At 24.3% G+C, this 23,357-nt stretch overlaps 6 protein-coding genes across 6 annotated transcripts; all 6 read right to left on the bottom strand.

Moving 5' to 3' along the window:
• Positions 1–100: 100 nt before the first annotated feature.
• PVVCY_0602520 (CIR protein PIR protein) lies at positions 101–1,169 on the bottom strand (the record flags this gene model as incomplete). Its single annotated transcript, XM_037634154.1, has 2 exons — positions 101–1,000; positions 1,137–1,169. The coding sequence occupies 2 exons, from the start codon at positions 1,167–1,169 to the stop codon at positions 101–103; spliced, it is 933 nt and encodes a 310-aa protein (XP_037490298.1).
• A 1,502-nt stretch (positions 1,170–2,671) lies between these two features.
• PVVCY_0602510 (CIR protein PIR protein) lies at positions 2,672–5,512 on the bottom strand (the record flags this gene model as incomplete). Its single annotated transcript, XM_037634153.1, has 3 exons — positions 2,672–2,947; positions 3,032–5,353; positions 5,495–5,512. The coding sequence occupies 3 exons, from the start codon at positions 5,510–5,512 to the stop codon at positions 2,672–2,674; spliced, it is 2,616 nt and encodes an 871-aa protein (XP_037490297.1).
• Positions 5,513–7,126: 1,614 nt separating this feature from the next.
• On the bottom strand, positions 7,127–8,257 carry PVVCY_0602500 (PIR protein CIR protein; the record flags this gene model as incomplete). The annotated part of the gene is made up of 3 exons (XM_037634152.1): positions 7,127–7,177; positions 7,318–8,088; positions 8,225–8,257. The coding sequence occupies 3 exons, from the start codon at positions 8,255–8,257 to the stop codon at positions 7,127–7,129; spliced, it is 855 nt and encodes a 284-aa protein (XP_037490296.1).
• A 1,618-nt stretch (positions 8,258–9,875) lies between these two features.
• On the bottom strand, positions 9,876–11,065 carry PVVCY_0602490 (PIR protein CIR protein; the record flags this gene model as incomplete). The annotated part of the gene is made up of 3 exons (XM_037634151.1): positions 9,876–9,926; positions 10,067–10,894; positions 11,033–11,065. The coding sequence occupies 3 exons, from the start codon at positions 11,063–11,065 to the stop codon at positions 9,876–9,878; spliced, it is 912 nt and encodes a 303-aa protein (XP_037490295.1).
• A 1,532-nt stretch (positions 11,066–12,597) lies between these two features.
• PVVCY_0602480 (PIR protein CIR protein) lies at positions 12,598–15,441 on the bottom strand (the record flags this gene model as incomplete). The annotated part of the gene is made up of 3 exons (XM_037634150.1): positions 12,598–12,870; positions 12,959–15,283; positions 15,427–15,441. 3 exons carry the CDS (start codon positions 15,439–15,441, stop codon positions 12,598–12,600), a joined length of 2,613 nt encoding a protein of 870 aa, XP_037490294.1.
• Positions 15,442–20,514: 5,073 nt separating this feature from the next.
• PVVCY_0602470 (PIR protein CIR protein) lies at positions 20,515–23,087 on the bottom strand (the record flags this gene model as incomplete). Its single annotated transcript, XM_037634149.1, has 3 exons — positions 20,515–20,790; positions 20,881–22,929; positions 23,070–23,087. 3 exons carry the CDS (start codon positions 23,085–23,087, stop codon positions 20,515–20,517), a joined length of 2,343 nt encoding a protein of 780 aa, XP_037490293.1.
• Positions 23,088–23,357: the final 270 nt, after the last annotated feature.

The following is a 23,357-nucleotide window of genomic DNA, read 5'->3' as shown; positions in this document are numbered from 1 at the left end:
TTAAATATTGTCTTTGAAATAGTTTATCAATTCCAAATAATGAATACTAATATAAAATGGGAAAATTATTATATATTTTTTCATAAACGCATATAAGGGGTCACAAAAATATTATAGTTTTTAATTCCTTATTATTTACCTTATAAGAAATTCCCAAGAAAACTGGTATTATAGAAACTATCGATAAAGCTGGAATTAATGTGGTTGATATCGACGAACTTGATGATGTAACTTCAGAACTTAGTGCAGTAGGTTGTCCAGAATTTCCTACAGGACTTTCTACAATATTTTGTGCAGAACCTTTTTCAGAAATTTCTTCAGGCCTTTTTTGGGGGATTAATTCTGGAAGAGATGGAAAATTGCAAGATTTCTTATTATATTTATTTTTTAAATTATCATAATCATTTGATATTGTAGACAATATTTTATTATATGAGCTGCCTTCTATATTATTAGGATCGTTATTGAACCCTTTAAATCTAGTAGCAAACTCACTAGCATAATACGAATAATTTGTGCAATCCAACTTGTTTGCATTAGTTGCATTATACAAAAAAAGTAATATACTAAATGGGTAACTAAATTTAGTCATTTCATTAATATTCATCAAATCTTTTTTTTTATCTATAATTTCCTTATAAGTCGGACTACCATTACCTTTTATTTTCTCATCATAATACTTATTTTTTTCTATATATTTAGTATAAAAATCATTTAATTTGGTGCTATTATATGGTGACTTTTGATTTAGTTTATAACGTAACCATAAAATAGCGTATTCGGCAAGTTTATCATATTCTAAACCATTCGTATCCTTTAAATTTGTTAGCAAATTAATAACACCAGAACTAGCTTTTTCTAAATAATCACGACAATTACCATATCCTGATTTATTCCCGTATTGACAATATTTGCGAATTAATCCGTCAGTTATATCAAATGTTAATCCATTTCTCTTAAACTCACCAAAATAGTTATTGATCTTATAAATTGCTTTATACTACAAATATATTTTATGAATTAAACAAAAAAACATATTAATATAAATCTAATCAAATGAAAATTAATATAATTTATGGGAGATACAACATATAAAACATATGCGAAGAGAATATTTTATTTAAAAGATTGTATACCACATCTTCAATATTATAACTTGGTTGTGCCATAATTTGGAGATTATGAGGGTTAATAATATTTATATATATTACGTAAATATTTGTTGTATCTATTTAAGCTCTTTGCATGGCAATTATCTAAATTACCTTAAAATGGAGAGTTGCTTAATATAATTTTGCCATATGTATATATGATACATTTATACAAAAAATGCTATTATTACTATAATCCTTAAAAATATATAAATAGTTATTTAATACGATATATTACATGTTTATATAGTTTCTTATAATATAGATTTTTCTAAAATTATAATATTTTTAAATTAAGTTACATGTTCCATTTTCTATTCAAATTACATAAATTTATATTATTTTTATTTAATATAGATAAATTCATGGCCGATTTTAATGTGATCAATAACTTTATTTTTATTTCTATATGCTTCAATTTAGAAATATATCTTATTGGGTTATCTTATAATATATTTTGAGCATCTTTTCTACGGTTTAAAATAACAATTAGTACTGAAACCGTATTATTGAGCCATTTTAAGCTTAAATAAGTTTTGAATACATATTATTTTTAAAATAATACTTAGTAAATATTAAACATATAACATAAATAAGTATTGATCCAAATTTTATAGTATAACATAAAAATATGTGTAATTAGATTGTTATATTGCGCTTTGAGAGGACAAAATAAAATATATTTGCTCTTTTAATATATAAATTTAGATAAATATTCGTTAAATGTTATTCATTGCTCATTTTATCTTATATATTATACTACTATAGTTATAATGTATATATATTCAAGTAATTTATTAAAAATCCTAAGATAAAATAATGCTATTTTAAATTTAAAAAATTGAAATTATTAAGAACTGATAATATAACACATGATAATATGGAATCATAAAAAGACATTTAATATAATTGAGTCTTTAACTCATTCTCCATCAATCCCAGTTTTTATAATATAAAGCCGTATATCCCCAATTGTATATTTGCCAAAATATATAACATTGATACCTTTATAATGCACTCTTATATGTTATTGATTTATTATTCATTCAATAAAACAAATACTTATGTATCTATGTTAGAGAACATCATTATATAGTTGTTTACTGAATATTTATAGAAAACAATTGTATGTAGCATATAACAAGAATTTAAGGATGGCAATTATTATATTTTTTAAAAATATTACTATTAATTTTTTAAATAATAAGTAATTTTATAAAAATATTTTTTTTATTCATTCATTATTTTAATAATGTTTTTATTCTTAGAATTATATAAATAAATATATAATTGAAAATTAAGTGAACCATTCTAACAACATTGTCTTTATACAAATTATAATAATATATGTTTTCATATTATAATTACATACATATATTTTTTAATTATACTTATGAGTTCATTTACCTATAATAATAGTAATAAACGAATTTACTTATTTATAATTTTTAATAATTATTTCGAGTTTTAAAATAAGGTTCATGGAATATTAATTCCAAAATAGAAGTTATTAATTAAATTTATAATTCCAAAAAATTTTCTTTTCTTTTATAGACAAAAAAAATTAACAAAAAAAATAAATTAATAAATGGTATAGGATCAGCCTGCATAAGTTTGTATATATTTAATGATGGAAATTTTTCCTTATAAATGGAATTTATAGATTTTTTAGTATTCTTTTTTTGATTAGATGATTTTATAATTATTTGTATTTGTTTTTTTCCTCCAATTGAATTTATAACCTTTTTCATGTTTTTTTTTCTCGTCAATTCTTTTCTCCATCCAGATGACAAATACTAACATAAAATTATGAAAAATATATAATGTTTTATGAGGAAATATTTTAAAAATAGTACACATCATAATTTTCTTTTATTTACCTTGTACAGAATAGTTAAAGTAATGGGTATTAGAATAACTATAATTGAAATTACATTTTTTTTGTATTTTTTTAATACATTTCCATCATCTATTCCTGTTATTCCATTTCCTTTTAATTCGGTTCTTATATTTTCTTTCTTAATCACTGGAGTTATCACTGGTTTTTGAGGTTCTTCTTGATCGGTTCGATCAGAATTTTGGTTTCCAGACGTGTCATGAGACGTTCTCTGTTCTTGAGTTTGTGAAATTTGTGGATCTTTTGGAGTTTGTGATGTATCTGATGAATTTTGTTGATTTAAATCTTTTTGAGTGGGTGATGGATCATTAGATGTGGGTGGTTTACCCTCTTTTCGGTCTGACCCATCTTGACTTCCTTTATCGCCACCTGTATCTCCTCCTTGATGGCTTGAACTTCCTTGATTACCTGTACCATGACCTGATCCACCGCTTTTACCTTGTTGACTGGTATTTGCACCTCTTTGGCTACCATTAGATATTTGACCACCTGATACACTACTTGTGCCTCTTGTTCCACCACCCGGCCCATCATTGGAATCTCTTTTATTGATAACTGGAGTTTGGCCATGGTCCTTTGAATCACTTTGGGGACTCTTTCGATTTTCTGTGTCATCATCTGGATCTTTTTGTTCACTCGATGGACCTTTTGGTGGTATATCTGAGGTTCTTTGTTCATTTGTTAACCCTGTTTGTGATACAGATGGCTGTGATGTTTCATGTTGGTTATCTTTTGGTTGTTCTGAAGGCTGTGGCTGTTGTTGTTCTGGTTCTTGTAGTTGTCGTGTTTCTTTCTGGCTATCTTGTGGTTTTTCTTTCGGATTTGATTCTAGAGAGTCATGTCGTTGATGTTTTTCCATTGAATTATTTGTGGATTCTTTATGTTTTGTTGAACCATCTACTCCATCTATTGAACCGCCTGATATACTTAAACCTTTGTGCTGCTTCACTGAATTACCTTGTGTAATACTTTGATCAGTTTGGAGATTCTTTTTATCTTCTGTGTTACCCGCTGAATCCTTATCACTTGATTTACCACCAGTATTTCTGATTTCACTATTTGAACTCCCTGGTTTACTATCTTTGATGCATTGCCCATTATCCAAACCTCCTGATCCAACTCCTGGTCCATCTTCTGGTCCTCCTTTTCCAATATCTGTACCAACCGATTCACCATTTGTTCCATCAGCTTTACTTACTTGACTGCCTTTCCCATCACTTGGAGCTTCGGGTTCTTTAACTCCATCATTCATATTTTTAACACCGGAACCTACTTGATCATTTAATCTACCATCAACGTTTCCGGATCCACTATTTGAACTTCCTGTATCACCACTTCCTTCCCTTGTATTTCCTTCACTATTGTCTGAAGTCTTTGGATTAATTTTAGAAGCGTCTTGTACACTTGATGAACTTGATTTTTCTGTTTTAGTTTTTGGTAATGCATTACTGTTTTGTGAAGATGGTGGTGTTTTGTGTTGACTATCTTTTAGTTGGTTTAAAGGTTGTGGCGGTGGTTCTTCTTTTGAAAAAAATAGTAATACTGATGGGTCCGTTTTGGGGGGCCTTGGAGATTTTTTTTTTTTTGATTGACATTGTGGATTATTAAAGTCATAGGGTTTAAAAACTCTCGACGATCGAATCTCTATTCCATCTTTTGTTTTAAGTGGTTGAAGAGTACTTAATAGATTTTTTTTTTTAATTTCTTTCATAGCAGGATTTCTAAATTTATCATATATATATTTTAATTTATTCAATAAATCAAGATATGACTTGCATCCAGAAAAACGATTGTGAAGCATCATATATTGATTAGAACATTCTTTAGAGTTCTTAGTAATGTTATTACTTTCAGCGCCATTATCATTATAATCTGAAATTGTTATACATATTTTATTAAGTAATTTATAAAATTCGCTCATATCTTTAAGTTTAGCATTTTTCAAACCCTTTATATTATCCAAAAGAGGCCAATGATCCATTATTACTTTATGTTTCTTTAAATATTTGTCATAAGCCTCATTTAAAGTAATATTTTGGTTTTTGTCTTTGCTTTCGTTGTGTATCTTAAATAATTTATCACTTAGCCACAACAAGAAACATTCATCATAATCATTATACTTATCTTTATCTATTGATTTTCTGAATAGAATAAGTATATATACGGTCAAAGCATTAATACTATTCCAATTTGTTTTACAACTACCATTACGACAATTTCCTTTGATGTTTGTTTCTTCGTTAATTTTCGTCGTATCGACATCTTTACCAATAAAATAACTATCAGCTATATTAAGAAATTCACACTAAGAAAATATTTATAAAAATTAATAAAAATATGTATTCATCCAAATTTTATTAAAATAAAATATAATATGATTTATATATAATACAGAACCAATAAAATCAAGGATAAATATGTTTTATTTTAAAATAAATTTATTTACCAATAGTTCGTTTTCCATTGTAATGGAATTGTCTTTTTAATTTGTAGATTGACATCATTTTGTTTTTATATAAAATATATATACTGCAACAAAATAGGTTAAAAAATAGCTTGATTCCTCTATATAAAATTTCCAGTAGTTAAACTCACTATTAGTATTATTCTTAATAATAATAATAGTTTAAAATAATATACAATAATATAATTAAATAAAACTTATATTAACTTTTGTTGCAATTTAGACAAGTATCCTTATTTTGTGATTTGTCCGAAACATTTTTATCATATGCGAAATATCGCTATTCTTAATAATATTCGGAATAGCTTCATTGTATAATTTTGTGTAACATTTCAATAAGTTTAAATAAAACACATTTTCTAATTATTATATGTTCTTACATTAGAGAACTATCCATTTTCTTGATTTATAGTAAAAACATAACCAATTTTATATTATTACAAATATATAAAGAATTAAAAATGTGTATTACTATAATTGTTAAAAATGTATTTGTCTCATTATTTGAATGTCATGTTTGATATATGCTATTGTTCACCGTGAAATATTACACTTTTTTATATAATTTCTAATAAATATAAAACACAATTTGTGTTTAAATTTAATATTATTCTTTTTTCTAAATAAATTAATACAATATGTTTAATTATCTTAATTAATAATTCACTTTAGAATATGTAATAACTTTGGTTATGTGCTAACATTTCTTTATATATAAATATAATAATGAATAGTTTCAAGTGCACATATTATCTAATTTGTAAAATTAAAAAAGTGTAACACACAAATTAAATTAATTGAGCTACTACAATTAAAATGAATCATGAATATAAATTAGTTTTAGGATCATAGTTAGTATATATAAAGTCCATATTATTCTTTTTATCCTTATTATTTATTTAGCATAAATAATGTTTTCCCTTTTATAATTAAAAAAATTAATTAATAAATGGACGGGGTCGACTGAATAGCATTCTCAATATTAATTAATTCCATTTTCTTATCAACTAAATTTCCAAACGTTTTTATGCTTTTTCCTTATTCCCATTTTCCCCACAATTTCTCATAATAAATATTAAATTATTTAAATCGACGTTATATTATAAAATCAAATCGATACTTTGGATTTATTTTTCTGTATCGATTCCGACATTTGATCGATTGCCCCATAACACAATTAACCCCAAAATAACAAAAAAAACATGGCTAAAGACAATTACCACTAAGTTATATTAACACGAAATTCAATTGTTATAATTTGTCTTATATATATTTAAAACAATTCGTTAAACAATAAATATTATTAAAAATTATACAAATAAAATGTAATGTTATACTTAACCTTAACCCATAAATGGGTTACACAAACACTATCTTAACCCTGACCCACTACATAAAATCATATACAAATTATACAAAAACAATACAAAAATGCAATAATATGCATATTAATTTTATATTTTATTGATTATATTATTTAATTATTCTTATAGACACAAAAATTATGATCCAAAATTATGATAAAAATTTTCTTATTTCCAAATAGACATATTCTTAACATATATCAATCATTATTACGATTTTTGGAATTATCACTACTCTTCGAATCATATATTATGTTTCATTTTCTTCTTTACTTTTTTTAATTTTTTTTTTATATATTGTCTTTGAAATAGTTTATCAATTCCAAATAATGAATACTAATATAAAAATAGGAAAATTATTATATATTTTTTCATAAACGCATATAAGGGATCACAAAAATATAATTAAAATATTATAATTTTTAATTCCTTATTATTTACCTTATAAGCAACTCCCAAGAAAACCGGTATTGCAAATGTCGATAAACCTGGAATTAATGTGTTTAATATCGATGAACTTGATGATGTACCTTCAGGATTTTTGGGGGTTAATTCTGGAAGAGGTGGAAATTCGCAAGATTTCTTTTCATGATATATATTTTTAATATTTTTATAATCATTTGATAATGTAGACAATATTTGAGTATATAGACTGCCTTTTATATTATTAGAATTTTTATTGAGTTCTTTAAATTGACTAACAAACCTTGTAGGAAAACTCGAATAATCTGTGCAATTGAAATCATTAGCATCAATTAAATTATAGGATAGAAATAATATATAAAATAGGGCATTAAATTTAGGTATTTCTTTAATATTCATCAAATATTTTTTTTTATCTATAATATCCTTATAAGTCGGACTATCATCACCATTTATTTTCTTTTTATAATCATTATTTTTTTCTATATGATTATTATAAAATTTGACTAAATTCATGTCACATCCATTTGGCGCTATATTTAGTTTATAACATAACCATAAAATAGCGTATTCGGCAAGTTTATCATAATCTAAAATATACTTCTTTAATGTTTCTACCAAATAAATAAAACCACAACTAGCCCATTGAAAATAATCGTTACAACCACCTTTTCCTGTGTTATTACTGTAATTACAATATTTGAGGAATGATGGATCATAATATAGAGATATTTTTCCATTTTCCTTCTTCACACCAAAATAGCTATCGATCGTACCAATTTCTTTATACTACAAATATATTTTATGAATTAAACAAAAAACGTATTAATATAAATGCTAATCAAATGAAAATTAATATAATTTATAGACGATACAACATATAAAACACATGAGAAGAGAATATTTTATTCAAAAAATTGTATACCACATCCTTAAGATTATCACTTGACTGTTCCATAATTTGGAGATTATGAGGGATAATAATATTTATATATATTACGTAAACATTTGTTGTATCTATTTAAGCTCATTGCATACCAATTATATTTCGTTAAACATGCTATACTTATTTTATGGCAATTATCTAAATTACCTTAAATCGAGAGTTGCTTAATATACTTTTCCCATATGTATATATGATCCATTTATACAAAAAATGCTATTATTACTATAATCCTTAAAGCATATAAATAGTCATTATTAAAATATATTAAATATTTATATACTTGTTTCTTATAATATATAATGCAGTTTTTTCTATAATTATAACATTTACAAATTAAGTTGCATGCTCCATTTCCTATGCAAATTACATAAATTTATATTATTTTTATTTCATATACTTCAATTTAGAAATATATTTTATTGGGTTATCTTATAATATATTTTAAGCATCTTTCTACGGTTTAAAATAAACAATTAGTACTGAAACCGTATTATTGCGCCATTTTAAGCTTAAATAATTCTTTGAATCCAAACCATTTTTAAAATAATAATTAGTAAATATTAAATATATAAAACATAAATAACTATTGATGCAAATTTTAAAGCATAATAAAACATATGTGTAATTAGGTTGTCATATTACACTTAGAGAGGAAAAATATATGATATATTTGCTCTTATAATATATAAGTTTAGATAAATATTCTTTAAATGTATTATATAGTTCATTTTATCATATATATTTTACTTCTATAGTTATCAATGTATATGATCCAAGTAATTTATTAAAAATCCTAAGATAAAATAATGCTATTTTAAATTTAAAAAGTTGCAAATTACTAAGAACTGATAAAATAACACATGCTAATATGGAATAATAAAAAGATATTTAACATGTTTTGAATTTTTAACCCTTCTCGATCGATCCAGTTTTTTAAAATATAAAGCCGTATATCCCAAATTTATCATATAAATAATGTTTTCCCTTTTATAATTAAAAAAATAAATTAATAAATGGACGGGATCGGTCTGCATAACATTCTCTATATTAATTAATTCAATTTTTCCCCATTTTCTCATAATAAATATTAAATTATTTAAATCAGCGTTATATTATAAAATAAAATCGATGCTCTGAAATCATCTGTCTATATCGATTCCGACATTTGATCGATTGCCCCATAAACCATTAACCACAAATTAACAATAAATATAAAAAATACATAGTTCAAACATTTACCATTAAGTTATATTAATATGAAATTCAATTGTTATAATTTGTCCTATATATATTTAAAACAATTCGTTAAACGAATAAATATTATCAAATTATTAAAAATTATACAAATTAAATTCAATGGGATACTTAACCATAACCCATTTATGGGTTCCACAAACACTATCTTAACCTTGACCCACTAAATAAAATCATATAAAAATTATACAAAAAATAGGAAAAATCCAATAAATATATACATATAGCTATATATTTTATTGATTATATTATTTAAATGCTTTTAGAAACCCAAAAATTATGATCAAAATTTTCTTATTTTCCAATAGACAGTTACTTAACATATATCAATCATTATTACGATTTCTGGAATTATCGCTAATCTTCGAATCATATATTAAGTTTCATTTTCTTCTTTATTTTTTTTAATTTTTTTTTTATATATTGTCTTTGAAATAGTTTATCAATTCCAAATAATGAATACTAATATAAAAATGGGAAAATTATTATATATTTTTTTGATAAACCCATATAAGGGATAAAAAAATATAATTTAAATATTATAGTTTTAAATTCCTTATTATTTACCTTATAAGCAATTCCCAAGAAAACTGGTATTACAGAAAATGTCGATAAACCTGGAATTACTGTGTTTAATATCGACAAAGTTGATGATGTAGATTCATGACTTAGTGTAGTAGGTTGTACAGATTTTTCTACAGAAATTTTTTTGGGAGTTAATGCTGGAAGAGATGGAAAATAGACACATTTAACTTTATCCATATCATATATATTTTTTAAATTTTTATAATCATTTGATAATGTAGACAATATTTGACTATATGAACTGTTTTCTATATTCTTAGGATCATTATTGAGTTCTTTAAAACGACTAACAAACACATTAACATAACCAGAATAATCTGTACAATTCAAAACATTACCATGAAGTTTAGAATACAAATCAAATAATATATAAAATGGGAGATCAAATTTAGATAGTTCTTTAATATTCATCAAATTTTGTTTTTTATTTATAATATCCTTATAAGTCATACTATTATCATCATCATTTATTTTCTTATTATAATACTCATTTTTTTCTATATAACTATTATAAAAATCATTTAGATTTTTGGCTGTAATTTTTGAATATATATTTAGTTTGTAACTTAACCATAAAATAGCGTATTGGGCAAGTTTATCATCTTCTAAATTATACTTCTTTAACGATTCTAGCAAATGAATAACACCAGAACTAGCCATTTTTAAATAATCATTATGACAATTACCTTTTCCTGAGGTATTCCCGTAATGACAATATTTTTGGATTAAATCTTTGTATTTTGGATTAACTATTAATTGATTATTAGTATTTTCCCAAAAATAGTCATCGATCGTATAAATGGCTTTATACTACAAATATAGTTTATGAATTAAACAAAAAAAACGTATTAATATAAATGATAATCAAATGAAAATTAATATAAATTATGGGCGATACAACATATAAAACACATGCGAAGAGAATATTTTATTTTAAAAATTGTATACCACATCCTTAATATTATAACTTGTCTGTGCCATAATTTGGAGATTATGAGGGATAATAATATTTATATATATTACGTAAGTGTTTTTTGTATCTATTTAAGCTCTTTGCATACCAATTATGTTTCGTTAAACATCCTATACTTATTTTATGACAATTATCTAAATTACCTTAAATGGAGAATTACTTAATATGCTTTTGCCATATGTATATATGATCCATTTATACAAAAAATGCTATTCTTACTATAATCCTTAAAAGTATATAAATAGTTATTTAATACGATATATTACAGTTTTATATACTTGTTTCTTATAATATAGAGTTTTCTAAAATTATAATATTTTTAAATTAAATTTACATACTCCATTTTCTATTCAAATTATATAAAATTATATTATTTGTATTTAATATAGATAAATTCATGGCCAATTTTAATGTGATCAATAACTTTATTTTTAATCCTATATACTTCAATTTAGAAATATAACATATTGGGTTATCTTATAATATATTTTGAGCATCTTTTCTAGGGGTTAAAACAACAATTAGCATTGAAACCATATTTATTGAGCTATTTGTAAACTTAAATAATTCTTATATACATATTATTTAAAAAATAATATTTAGTAAATATTAAATAAGTAACACATAAATAAGCATTGATGCAAATTTTAAAGCATAATAAAAAAATATGTGTAATTAGGTTGTTATATTACACTTTAAGAGGACAAAATAAAATATATTTGCTCTTTTTATAAATATAATATTCGCTAAATGTTATCCATTGCTCATTTTATCTTATATATTTTATTATTATAGTTATCAATGTAGATGCATTCAAATAATTTATTAATAATCCTAAGAAAAATAATTCTATTTTATATTTAAAAAATTATGATTCACTAAGTACTGATAATATAATACGTATCAATATGGAATAATAAAAAGATATTTAATATAATTGAGTCTTTAACTCTTTCTCCATCGATCCAGTTTTTTAAAATATAAAACCGTATATCCCCAATTGTATATTTGACAAAATATATAACATTGATGCCTTTATAATGCACTCTTATATGTTATTGATTTATCATTCAATAATAAAACAAATACTTATGTATCTATGTTAGAAAGTATCATATATAATTTTTTACTGAATATTTATAGAAAACAATTGTATGTAGCATATAACAAGGATTTAAGGGGGCAATTATTATATTTTTTTAAAAATATTACTATTAATTTTTACAATAATAAATGATTTTATAAAATATATATTTTTTTCATTCATTATATTAATATTGTTTTCATTCTTAAAATTATATAAATATATTTAGAACTGAAAGAACCATTATAACAACATCATCTTTATATATATATTATAATAATATATAAATTCATATTATAATTACATACATATATTTTTTAATTATACTTATGAGTTCATTTACCTATAATAATAGTAATAAACAAATTTACTTATTTATAATTTTTAATAATTATATCGAGTTTTAAAATAAGGTTCATGGAATATTAATTCCAAAATAGAAGTTATTAATTAAATTTATAATTCCAAAAAATTTTCTTTTCTTTTATAGACAAAAAAAATTAACAAAAAAAATAAATTAATAAATGGTATAGGATCGGCCTGCATAAGTTTGTATATATTTAATAATGGATATTTTTTTCTGCCAACTGAATTTATAACCGGTTTTAGGTGTTTCCTCCTATCATTTGAACTTATAATTATTTTTGTCTTGCTCTTTCCATCATGAAAATTTATAACTCTCTTCATGTTTTTTTTTTCTGATTTTTTTGATGATCCAAATGATAAATACTAAAATAAAAATATGGAGAAATGTATATTTTTTTACAATAATGAAAATTCTTTAAAAGTATTGTATTTAGTAATTATATTATTTTACCTTATATGCAATTAATAAAATAATGGGTATTAAAACAAATGTAACTGAAATTCCAGTTAAACTACATTGTTCATATGTGCAACACACTAATGTGGTATTCATAAATTTTATTTCATATTTACAATCCACTGATCCATTCCATGTAGTTGGAAGATTCCATTTTGTTTTCAAATTGGGATCAGAGCTTAGTGATTTTCCCAATTGAACAAATATTTTTTGATTAGATGGACTGGATTGTAGATTTTGCAGTGTGATAGGTTGGGATTGGGAAGGTGATTGTTTTTGTTGTGATGAACCTTTTGGTGGATCTGGGGATGTATTTGGCGTTGGATTTGATAGTGGTGTTGGCAGTGAATTTGATGATGGACCTTTTGATGGATCAGTTGGTGTAGTTGGTAGTGGATCTTTTGGTAGAGTTGATGGCGGATTTAATGGTGGAAGTGGTGGTGGATTTGTTGGATCTGTTGTACTTGGTGGTTGAGGTGGTGGTATATGAATAGGTAAATTTCCTCCACCCGGTGGATTACCTGTTCCAGAATTGTTACCATTTTGTTTAGAAGAAGGATCGGTTTGATTTAATTGGTCAATTATATCATTAATAAAATTATTTAAATAATTATTAGATTTATCGTAAACATTTTTTAAATTATCCTTAGCGTCATTATATACATTACTGATTTTCTCCGTAACTTCTTTAACCTTTTGCTGATTTTCTTTAATAAATTCGGAAGTTTTTTTCAAATTTTCAGTTCCATTTAATAGAAATTTAAAAATTGATGGTCCCAAATTAAAATATCCTCCTGATGTATTTGATGCGGGATCACTTGATCCATCAGCAGGATCTTTGCTTCTATCATTTGGGTCTCCTTTATTATCTTTGGTACCCCCTGTACTTCCTTTACCATTACCTGAATCCTTTGGTTCCTTTGAATTATTTGAATCTCCTGTTTGGGGACTTTTTAATTCAGAGGCGTTTTGTGATGGTGATCCTGATGGCGGTGTTGCTGGTGGTGGGTCTGTTGACTGTAGTGATGGGCCTGATTGTTGTGGACCTGCTGATTGTACTGGTGCTACTGGTTGTGTTTGCTTTTGTAGCAGTGTTTGTGATTCTGGCGCTTGTTGTTGTGATACTTGATGTTTTGCAGGTGGTTGGATTGGTTGTGGTGGGGATAGTGATGATGGTGATTGTGGGTCTGATTTTGATGGTTGTGGTGATCCTGATAGCGGTGTTGCTGGTGGTCCTGGTGGCGTTAGTGTTGACGTTGTTGGTGATGATTGTGGTTTTTGGTGTGGTGGTTGCGTTGGCGGTTCTGGTGGTGCTGCTGGCTGTGGTTGTGGTTGTGGTCGTGGTTGTGGTCGTGGTTGTGGTTGTGGTTGTGGTCGTGGTTGTGGTCGTGGTTTCGGTGTTGTTGGCGATGTTGATTGTGGTTGCGATACTGGTTGTGTTGGTGGTTTTCTTTGAGCTCCTGTATCTGTTTTTTTAGGTAACCCAGCACCTTTTGGTTTACTATGTAAATTTTTTGTTGCAATGCTTTTTCCAATTTGTTCATCCTTTGATCTCGCTTCTATACATTCTTTATCACCAAAACTAAGTTTCGCAGAAAGAGGTAATAAATATTTATTTTCATTTTTAAACGTTGTAAGAGATTCAACACGTTTAATTAATAATTCTTTTTCTTTAGTCGGAATGCTATTATTATTAACAATTTGTTGCAATCTAAAAATTTCATACATCATTTTTAAGCTATCCAATAAATGTATATATGGTTTACATTCGTTAATAGACACATGAATGCTTCTATAGTAGTTAAGACATTGGGTGAAATGATTTCTAAGACGATTTCTATCAGGCTTTTGGGGATTTTTTTTGTATTCAGTAATCAGTTTACATATATTGTTAAGTAAGGTATAAAATTGATTCATTTTCCTAATACTAGCATCCTTATAAATACTTTTACTATATATAACTCTCCAATAATTAAAATTCCCCATATGGTTCTCTAAATGCTTTTTATAAGATTCTTCCATAGTTTCTTTATAATCACTTTCTATCTTAAATAATTTATCGCCTAGCCATATAATAAAAAGCTCGATGTGCCGGTTATTATCATTTCCTCCTCCTTCAAAATCTTTACTAAATTTAAGAAGTTTGTTATATAGATATGATCCCAAAGCGTTAATTCTTTCATTATTATTTGTGCATTTAAATTCTTTTCTTTTTTTATCATAAGGGCAGTTATATAGCAATGAACTGTTTTTATTAAATTTGACCACATTGACAGTTCCCTTGACAAAAAGATTATCAACTTCGCTAAGTATGTCACACTAAGAAATATTTTTAAAAAAATTAAATAAAAATAAATGCTAATAAAAGTGTTATTTAAATGCAATATAGTAGTAATTTGTAGATAGTGCAACATTTCAAACAATATAAAGACAGTTGTTCTATTTAAAATAAATATACTTACTACTTTATCATTCATCGTAATGATAATTTATATTTAATCTGTCGATATTTGGCATCATATTATTTTTATATAAAATATATATATTGAATCAAACAAAATTTGCAATTAAGCGCATTCTTGTTATTTTGAGCATCTAAGTTAATATGTAATAATAATATAATATCGTTGCTAAAGGAACATTACGTTTACTTTTTATGGCAATTTATTTAAACCGCCTTACGTTTTAATTTATTTAAACATGTTTCATCATATATATAAATTAAATATATATATCAAAATCATTATGTTTAATACAGTTTTGAAGTGTCCCATTATACAATTTGTGTAACCTTGTAACGGTTTTAAATAAACATATGTCCTTACAGTTATAAGTTTAAACCTAAAGAAAAACATATGCTCTGTTTCTTTTTTAATAAACTAATTTCATAAAATATATTATTATAAATATATAAAGAATTAGAAATATGTTATCGCTATAATTGATAAAAATATATTTGTATCTCATTGTTGGTATCATATATTGATATAAGTTATTATTCCGTATGAATATTACATTTTTATCATTAATTCTATTAAATGTAAATCAAATTGTTTATTTAAATTATAACATGCAAAAAATAACTTACTATTATTAATTTTCCTAAATATATGATATTTAGTTTTATTTATATGTTAATTAATAATATAAATGCGTACCTTATTTTAAATGCGCAATAACTTTGTTTATATCCAAATATTCCTAATTCAAAATATATTTTAATATATAATATTACACTTTATATATGTATCTTTCTAAATAAAACACGAATGTGCAATTAAAGTTAACATAACTACAAATTAAAATAATATGACACCTAAATATGTTTTAAAATTAGTGTATATATTATCATTCTTATTAACTATTTAAGCTATAAAAAATATTTCAAGATAATTATTTTTCTATTATTTAAATTTGCTATTTTATAATTTTAACATTTCTCTTTATTTAGTGATAATAATAAACTTTTAGAAGCAATATATGTGGATTTATCATTTTAGTGCATATTGCTACTTTGAACCTAAGAATATTGTATACTACATATTTTATAATAAAACATTTAGCTCAATATAGAAAACTATATTTTTATTCAAATTATTAATAGAAGTAATATACGACTTTTTAGTATTAATATTACTACATTATAATTATATTCAAGTATAAAATATAATAATTATTTATTATCTTCTGCATCTTTTCAGTTTTAATAATATATATAATTAATATATATCAACATATTCGAATAATGTGAATTAATTATTTTTTCGTGTTAATACTTTATCTATTATTATCATTGTTGGTTCCTTCCATATCACAGTATAGTACAACGGAGTAATTAATGCGTTTAATAAAAATACTTTAAACCAATGGATAATATTTCCATGTTTCAGGGTTTTTAAATAAAGTATTTTAGAACATATATATTATTTCGCAATAACAATATACTTAATTATATAATTGAGAGTTTGCATATATATAATAGCTCAATATAAATATTATTAGTTCAAATTAAATTAATTATTATGCGCCATCTCGATAAAATTAATATTTAATTATATGAAGTTTTTACAATAAAACAACACTTAAATATTATTTATTAGTAAATTATTTTATTATATATATAGGCATATAATAATAATGGTATTCTATCTATCATATTATTTATAATTATTTAAAAAATTATTAAAACAAAATATACTCATATTTTATCTTTTAACTATTTCAAAATATAATTTATTTATACCTCAAAATTATAAAACTTAAAATATTGTATATATAGTTCAATTTTTATTGTATTATTAAAAATGCTAGATGCATAAAATGACTTTTATAGATAATGTTGTATTATCGAACCTTGATCGACAATTTATGAATCGTATTTTATGATTACCCATTATATATGTAATATGTTTAATTAATCTTAAAAACACATATTAACCTGAAGGTGTACTATATTGTAGGCAATTATTCAAAAGGTGTTTTATTTAATTTATAGCTACGTATATAGTTTTATTATTATAGTTCGTTTGAATAATGTTATAATTTAAATTAAAATAACGACACAAATAAGATGTTTTACTAAATAAAATGTTTCATCAAATAAAGAAACATACAGTGCTATTCATGATTCAATATAACCACAGATTAACAAATCTTATATAATAAATAATAAAGGTTTTTATATATAGTTAACCAAAAATTAACAATAAAATATAAAATGGGAAGTTATAATATTCCCACATTTAATATATATGGACGAATTAGATGAAAGTATTATAATGCACGGAAAAAATATTATGTGACCCCTTTCATATTAATGGCTATTTCCCTTTTTTGGATGCATATTTGAACTTCATCTCGATGTTAAACATACAGGGATAATAAATATATTTGATCAACATTTATAGACCAATAAATATGATCAAATTATAATAAATTAATAAACATATAACCCTAATTCAAAACACAGGTTCCATAAAACAAAACAATAACCCATAGCATAGAACCTTGACCCCAAATACGAGTTCCTCAAAACGAAACTTCAAACCTGAACATAAATCTTCAATATAGCTTATAATTTTATTAATAAATGTGTTTAAATTAAGTTTATTTAAAACAATTATAAATATTAACTAAAAATGAGTAAATTCAAAATTCATCAATATATATAATATATATGCATAGAAATAAGAATAAATGGGTTTTTGACAAACTCAAACAAAGGATAACATGATTATATATTAAATTAAAAATATATAATAATGAAAAAAACATTTAAATCAAATTTAATTATTCTATAGAACATAAAAAGTGTAACTTTTATGCCATCAAATATTAAATATAATATTTTTAATCACTTAAACAAATATAATAAAACATAATAAAGAATGGTTATCTTCTATATGGTTTTCTTAATTCAGAGCTATATTTATGGATTTTCTTCGCGTATTTAATCAAGTAATGCAGAGACACTATATACCGTACTCCAAATATCCAAAATCCTGTTGTGTATATCGCAATAGTAGTAGCTATAAATGACCAAAGTATCAAAAGTAATTTTTTTGTTAATGATTTTAACTTTCGTTTAATTAAGTATTTATCAGGACGTGAACGTGGGTAACTTTTAGATTTTTCGTCTTCCAAATTATAATCTTCCAAATAATAATCTTCCAAATTATAATCTTCCAAAATATAATCTTTCATATTATAATCTTCAAAACTATCATCGTCGCTCAGCAAAACATTTTCATAATTTTTCAATTGTTTAAAATGGTCATTTTTTGATACAGAAATATTTTTATCTTTTTTGATTATTTTTTTATTTTGTATCGGTTGTGTTGCTAATTCGTTATTTCTTTTATTATCAAGATCTTTTTTTACTTCTTCGAATTCTGTTTGTAGTTCATAAATTAATTTTTTCGTTTTTTTATCTGCATTATTTAAATTGGGTAATGTATTATTTTCTTTATGATTTTTTATTTGTGAATCTATAGAATTTCGAATATTTGTTATTTCTCCGTCGCCATCATTATAATCATTAAGTTTATCTACAAGACTCAAAGCTGATTCATAAAATTTATTTAAATCGCATTGATTATCTGCATCTGCTAATGCCCTATTATTTCTAAAATTTATTATATTTCTTTCAAAGTATATGTCTTCGTTTATAAAGTGTAATTCCTGCAAAGAAATGAAATGTTCATTAACATATATATGACTAATTTTAATTGGTTCTTTAACTTAACATGAGTTTGGTTGCCAATATATAATACAATAATATGAGGTTAATGTAAAAAAATAGATACGGAAACAATAATAAAATGGTATGTAACTTACCTTTTTGACATATTCAAAAAAATATATAATAATTGGAAAAAAAATCATATTTTGAAATGTGGGTTCTCATTCTAAGCTTTATTCATTAAACAAATAAAGTAATATATGTAATTTAAAATATTCATGATAATTTCATATTTATTTGTTTTTTGTTCAAAATATATGAATGAATAAATATATCCATGAAAAACTATTGTATTTTTTCATTTATTAATTTTTTTCGTTTTCTATAGAATTAATTAATGTAGCTGTTGTAATAAGCTTCGTCATATTCATTAAAAGCATTTATGGATATAAATATTATATTATTTGTTTTTTCAAATAAATATTAATTTTTCTCTAAAAATACAACATTTTTAATATTTTAATTGTAAAAAAAATATATGTATATAATAATTTTTCTATAAAAAATATTTTTTTGAAATTTGTTATACAAATTGTTTTTTAATATAATTTATAATATATTGGTATATTTATTGATACGGTTGTAAGTTGTATATTTATAAACTTATATTTTTCTATTATTGTTTACATACGAACAAATTAATAAGCATCAATTAAATAATAAAATATTAGATACATATATTTTTTTTATATGAATAAATACAAACATATAATGAAAACATAAAAAAATCGTCGTTGTTATTTATATTTAAATGGTTTTTAATTTATTATATTTTATTTACCGTTTTTTTGCAAATTTTTTTTTTCACCGACTGGTATGTAATAATTTATTTATAAATATATCTCAGAATATACAACATCATGTTTATTATTTCTATTAAAATGGTATAAAATATTCATGCTTTCAAATTTAATCCAAACAAAATAAAATTCCATATCAAATCATAAAAAATAATACATATATAACCAATTTATTGAAAAGGATACAAATTTATTTTATTCCAAATCGAAAAAAGAAATATATTTAATGGTATTATTTTTTTTTCATCATATTCTTTAACAAATGTTAATACGCCTTTTTTATTTAAACAATAAAATATTTTAACTTTTATAAATAATAATTGAAAACAGAATATTATAACCCTGTTATAATAGAGAATTCCATCATATAGAAAATTTATTTTATGTTTTATTATAAAATATGAAATGGAGCCTTAACCTGGCTCCCTTTTATAAAAATTAATTATATTAATAGACAAATTTATTATTTAGCATTTTTAAATTCGACTTCAAATATAAGTTAATTAAATTTATAATTCTATGAAATCGCGCTTTCTTTTATAAACAAAAAAAATCAACAAAAAAAATAAATTAATAAATGGTACAGGATCTGCCTGCATAAGTTTGTATATATTTAATAGTGATTTTTTTTTTCTTCGAACGAGGTTTATAACAGAAGTTTCCATTTTTTTCATATCAACTGATTTTATAATTATTTTCATCGGTCTTTTTCCCCCAATTGAATTTATAACCTTTTTCATGTTTTTTTTTCTCTTTATTTCCTTTCTCCATACAGATGACAAATACTAACATAAAAATATGGAGAAATATATAATATTTTACAATAATGAAAAATCTTTAAAAGTATAGTATTTAGTAATTATATTATTATTTACCTTATGGACAATTAATAAAATAATGGGTATTAAAATAAATGTAACCGAAACTCCAGTTAAACTACACTGCTCAGATGTGCAACACAATAATGTGGCACTCATCAAATTTATTTTAGATTTACAATCCCCTGATCCATTCCATGTAGATGGAATTATATTCCAGGGGGCTCTCGAAATGGGGTCAGAATTTGGTAATTTTAACAATTGAACAACTGTTTGTTGATTAGATGAATTGGTTTGTGTAGGCTGCTGTGTGATATATTGCAATTGGGGAGGTGATTGTTTTTGTTGTAATGGATCTTTTGATGGATCTAGTGGTAGGATTGGCGATGAATTTGGTAGCGAAGGAAGTTGTGGTGATGTTGGTGGTGGATGATATTGTGGAGGAGTTGGTGCTTGATTTTGTGGATTTGATAGATCTGGAGGTATAATTGCTGGTGGATCTATTGAGGTTTGTGATGGGTCATTAGATTTGGGTAATCCGTTCTTTGTGTCATCTGATCCTGAGTGATCATCATTTTGTATAAAAATATTGCCTATTTGTTTAGAATAGCTATTTATATTATCAATAGCGTCATATAATAAACTCCTCGATTTGTCGTAAGCAGCTTGTATATTAGACACAGATCTACTATATAAATTTTGAAGAGTATTCGTGGTTTCTGTAACTTTTTTTTTAATCGTTTCAAGCGAAGTGACAGCATTATTTAATTGTTCCTTGCCTTTTGATGCGATCGTAGAAATGTATGACCCAATACCAAAAAATGACCATGACGTACTTTGAGTTTCTGATGTTCCTGGACCACTATCTGGACCTTTTGATCCACTACCTGATCCATCAACAGAATTTCCTTGATCCCCTTGTGCCCTGCCTGCATTTGATGATTTATTATCTGTATTTCTTGTTCCATCATTTGAACTTTCTGATCCTCCTTGATTTATTTGAACACCATTTGATTTATCAACCGATCCATCTCCTGGTTCACCTCCTTGATTGGTACCTGAAATTGGGGTGTCGTCGTTTGGATTGATTGGATTACTTGGGTGACTCTTTTGATTTCTTGTGTCACCCCCTGAATCTTTTTGCTCATTTCCTTTAGGGTTTGTTTTGTTTTGAGTATCGCCTACTGAAATATTTATACCTCCTGATGTATCTGCTCCATTATCAGGCATACTTGGTGAATCTCCTGTTTCCACGGGGGGGCTTGGTGTTTGATCTCCTGAAAATTGTGGTTGACTGCTTTGATTATTGCTATCCCCATTTGTTCCATTATCTTTTTGCTTCCCTTGAGTTTTGGCTTGCGTAAATTTGTCTAATATTTTATAATCATATCGTGATTTACATTTTGAATCACTGAAGTCAAATTTTTTAAAATCTTTCGCAAAATATGAATCGGCATGTTCTATCGTTGTAAGTGTTTGGAGATAAATTGCTAAACTTGGATAATCTTTCTTAATAATAGTTCTAAAATTTTCATATGTTTTTTTTAAATTATCCAATAAATGAAGATATGAATTACACTTAGAAACATTTTGATAAAGGAGCATATATTGATTAAAACTATTGGTAGAGTTCTGGAGAAGGTCTGTAGATTCGGTATAACCATGTTTAAGATATATAATTGTTTTACATATATGGTTAAGTAACTTATAAAATTCGTTCATATGTCTAAGATTAGCATTTTTCAAACCCATTACATTATCTAAAAGATTCCAATATCTAAAATTTCCCATATCTTTCTCTAAATACATCTTATAAGCCTCATCTAAAGTAATTTTTTTGATTTGCCGTTTTGTTTTCCCTTTGGTGTGCATCCTAAATAATTTATCACTTAGCCACATCAAAAAATATTCTGTATTTTCGTTGTTATTAAGTGCATTGATACCCAAAAATAAATACGTGCTCAAAGCAGCAATTTTATCGATATCTGTTGCACAATTTCTGTTACGACAATGTTGATAGAATTTTGGTTGTTTGCTAAGTTCCTCGATTGTAGTATAGGCCTTTTCACCATTAATAAGCCTATCAGCTACAAGAAATGACTCACACTAAGAAAATATTTATAAGAATGAATAAAAAATGTATTAGTAAAAAGTTTATTGAAATAAAATTTAATATGATTTGTAGACAAATCAAAAACAATAAAATAAGGAATAAACATGTTTTGTTATAAAATAAAATTATTTACCAATCCATTGGGGTCCATTATGATGGAATTTTGTTTTTAATCTGTAGATTGACATAATATCATTTTTATATAAAACTTATATGCTATACCAAAATAATTTATACAATTACTTGTCTTTCTATATGAAAATTTCCGTGTTTAAACGAAATGTTAATATTATTCTCAATAATAATAATTTTAAAATAATATACAATAATATAATGAAATAAAACTTGTATTAACTTTGTTTCGATTTAGATTAGTATTTTTATTTTGTGATTTATTTGAAGGATTTTATCATATGCGAAA

The sequence above is a fragment of the Plasmodium vinckei genome (genome assembly GCF_900681995.1).
Source record: "Plasmodium vinckei vinckei genome assembly, chromosome: PVVCY_06".
Taxonomy (NCBI): Eukaryota; Apicomplexa; class Aconoidasida; order Haemosporida; family Plasmodiidae; genus Plasmodium; species Plasmodium vinckei.
The sequence above is the reverse complement of the archived record's forward strand: the minus strand, read 5'-3'. Positions and strand labels throughout refer to the sequence as shown.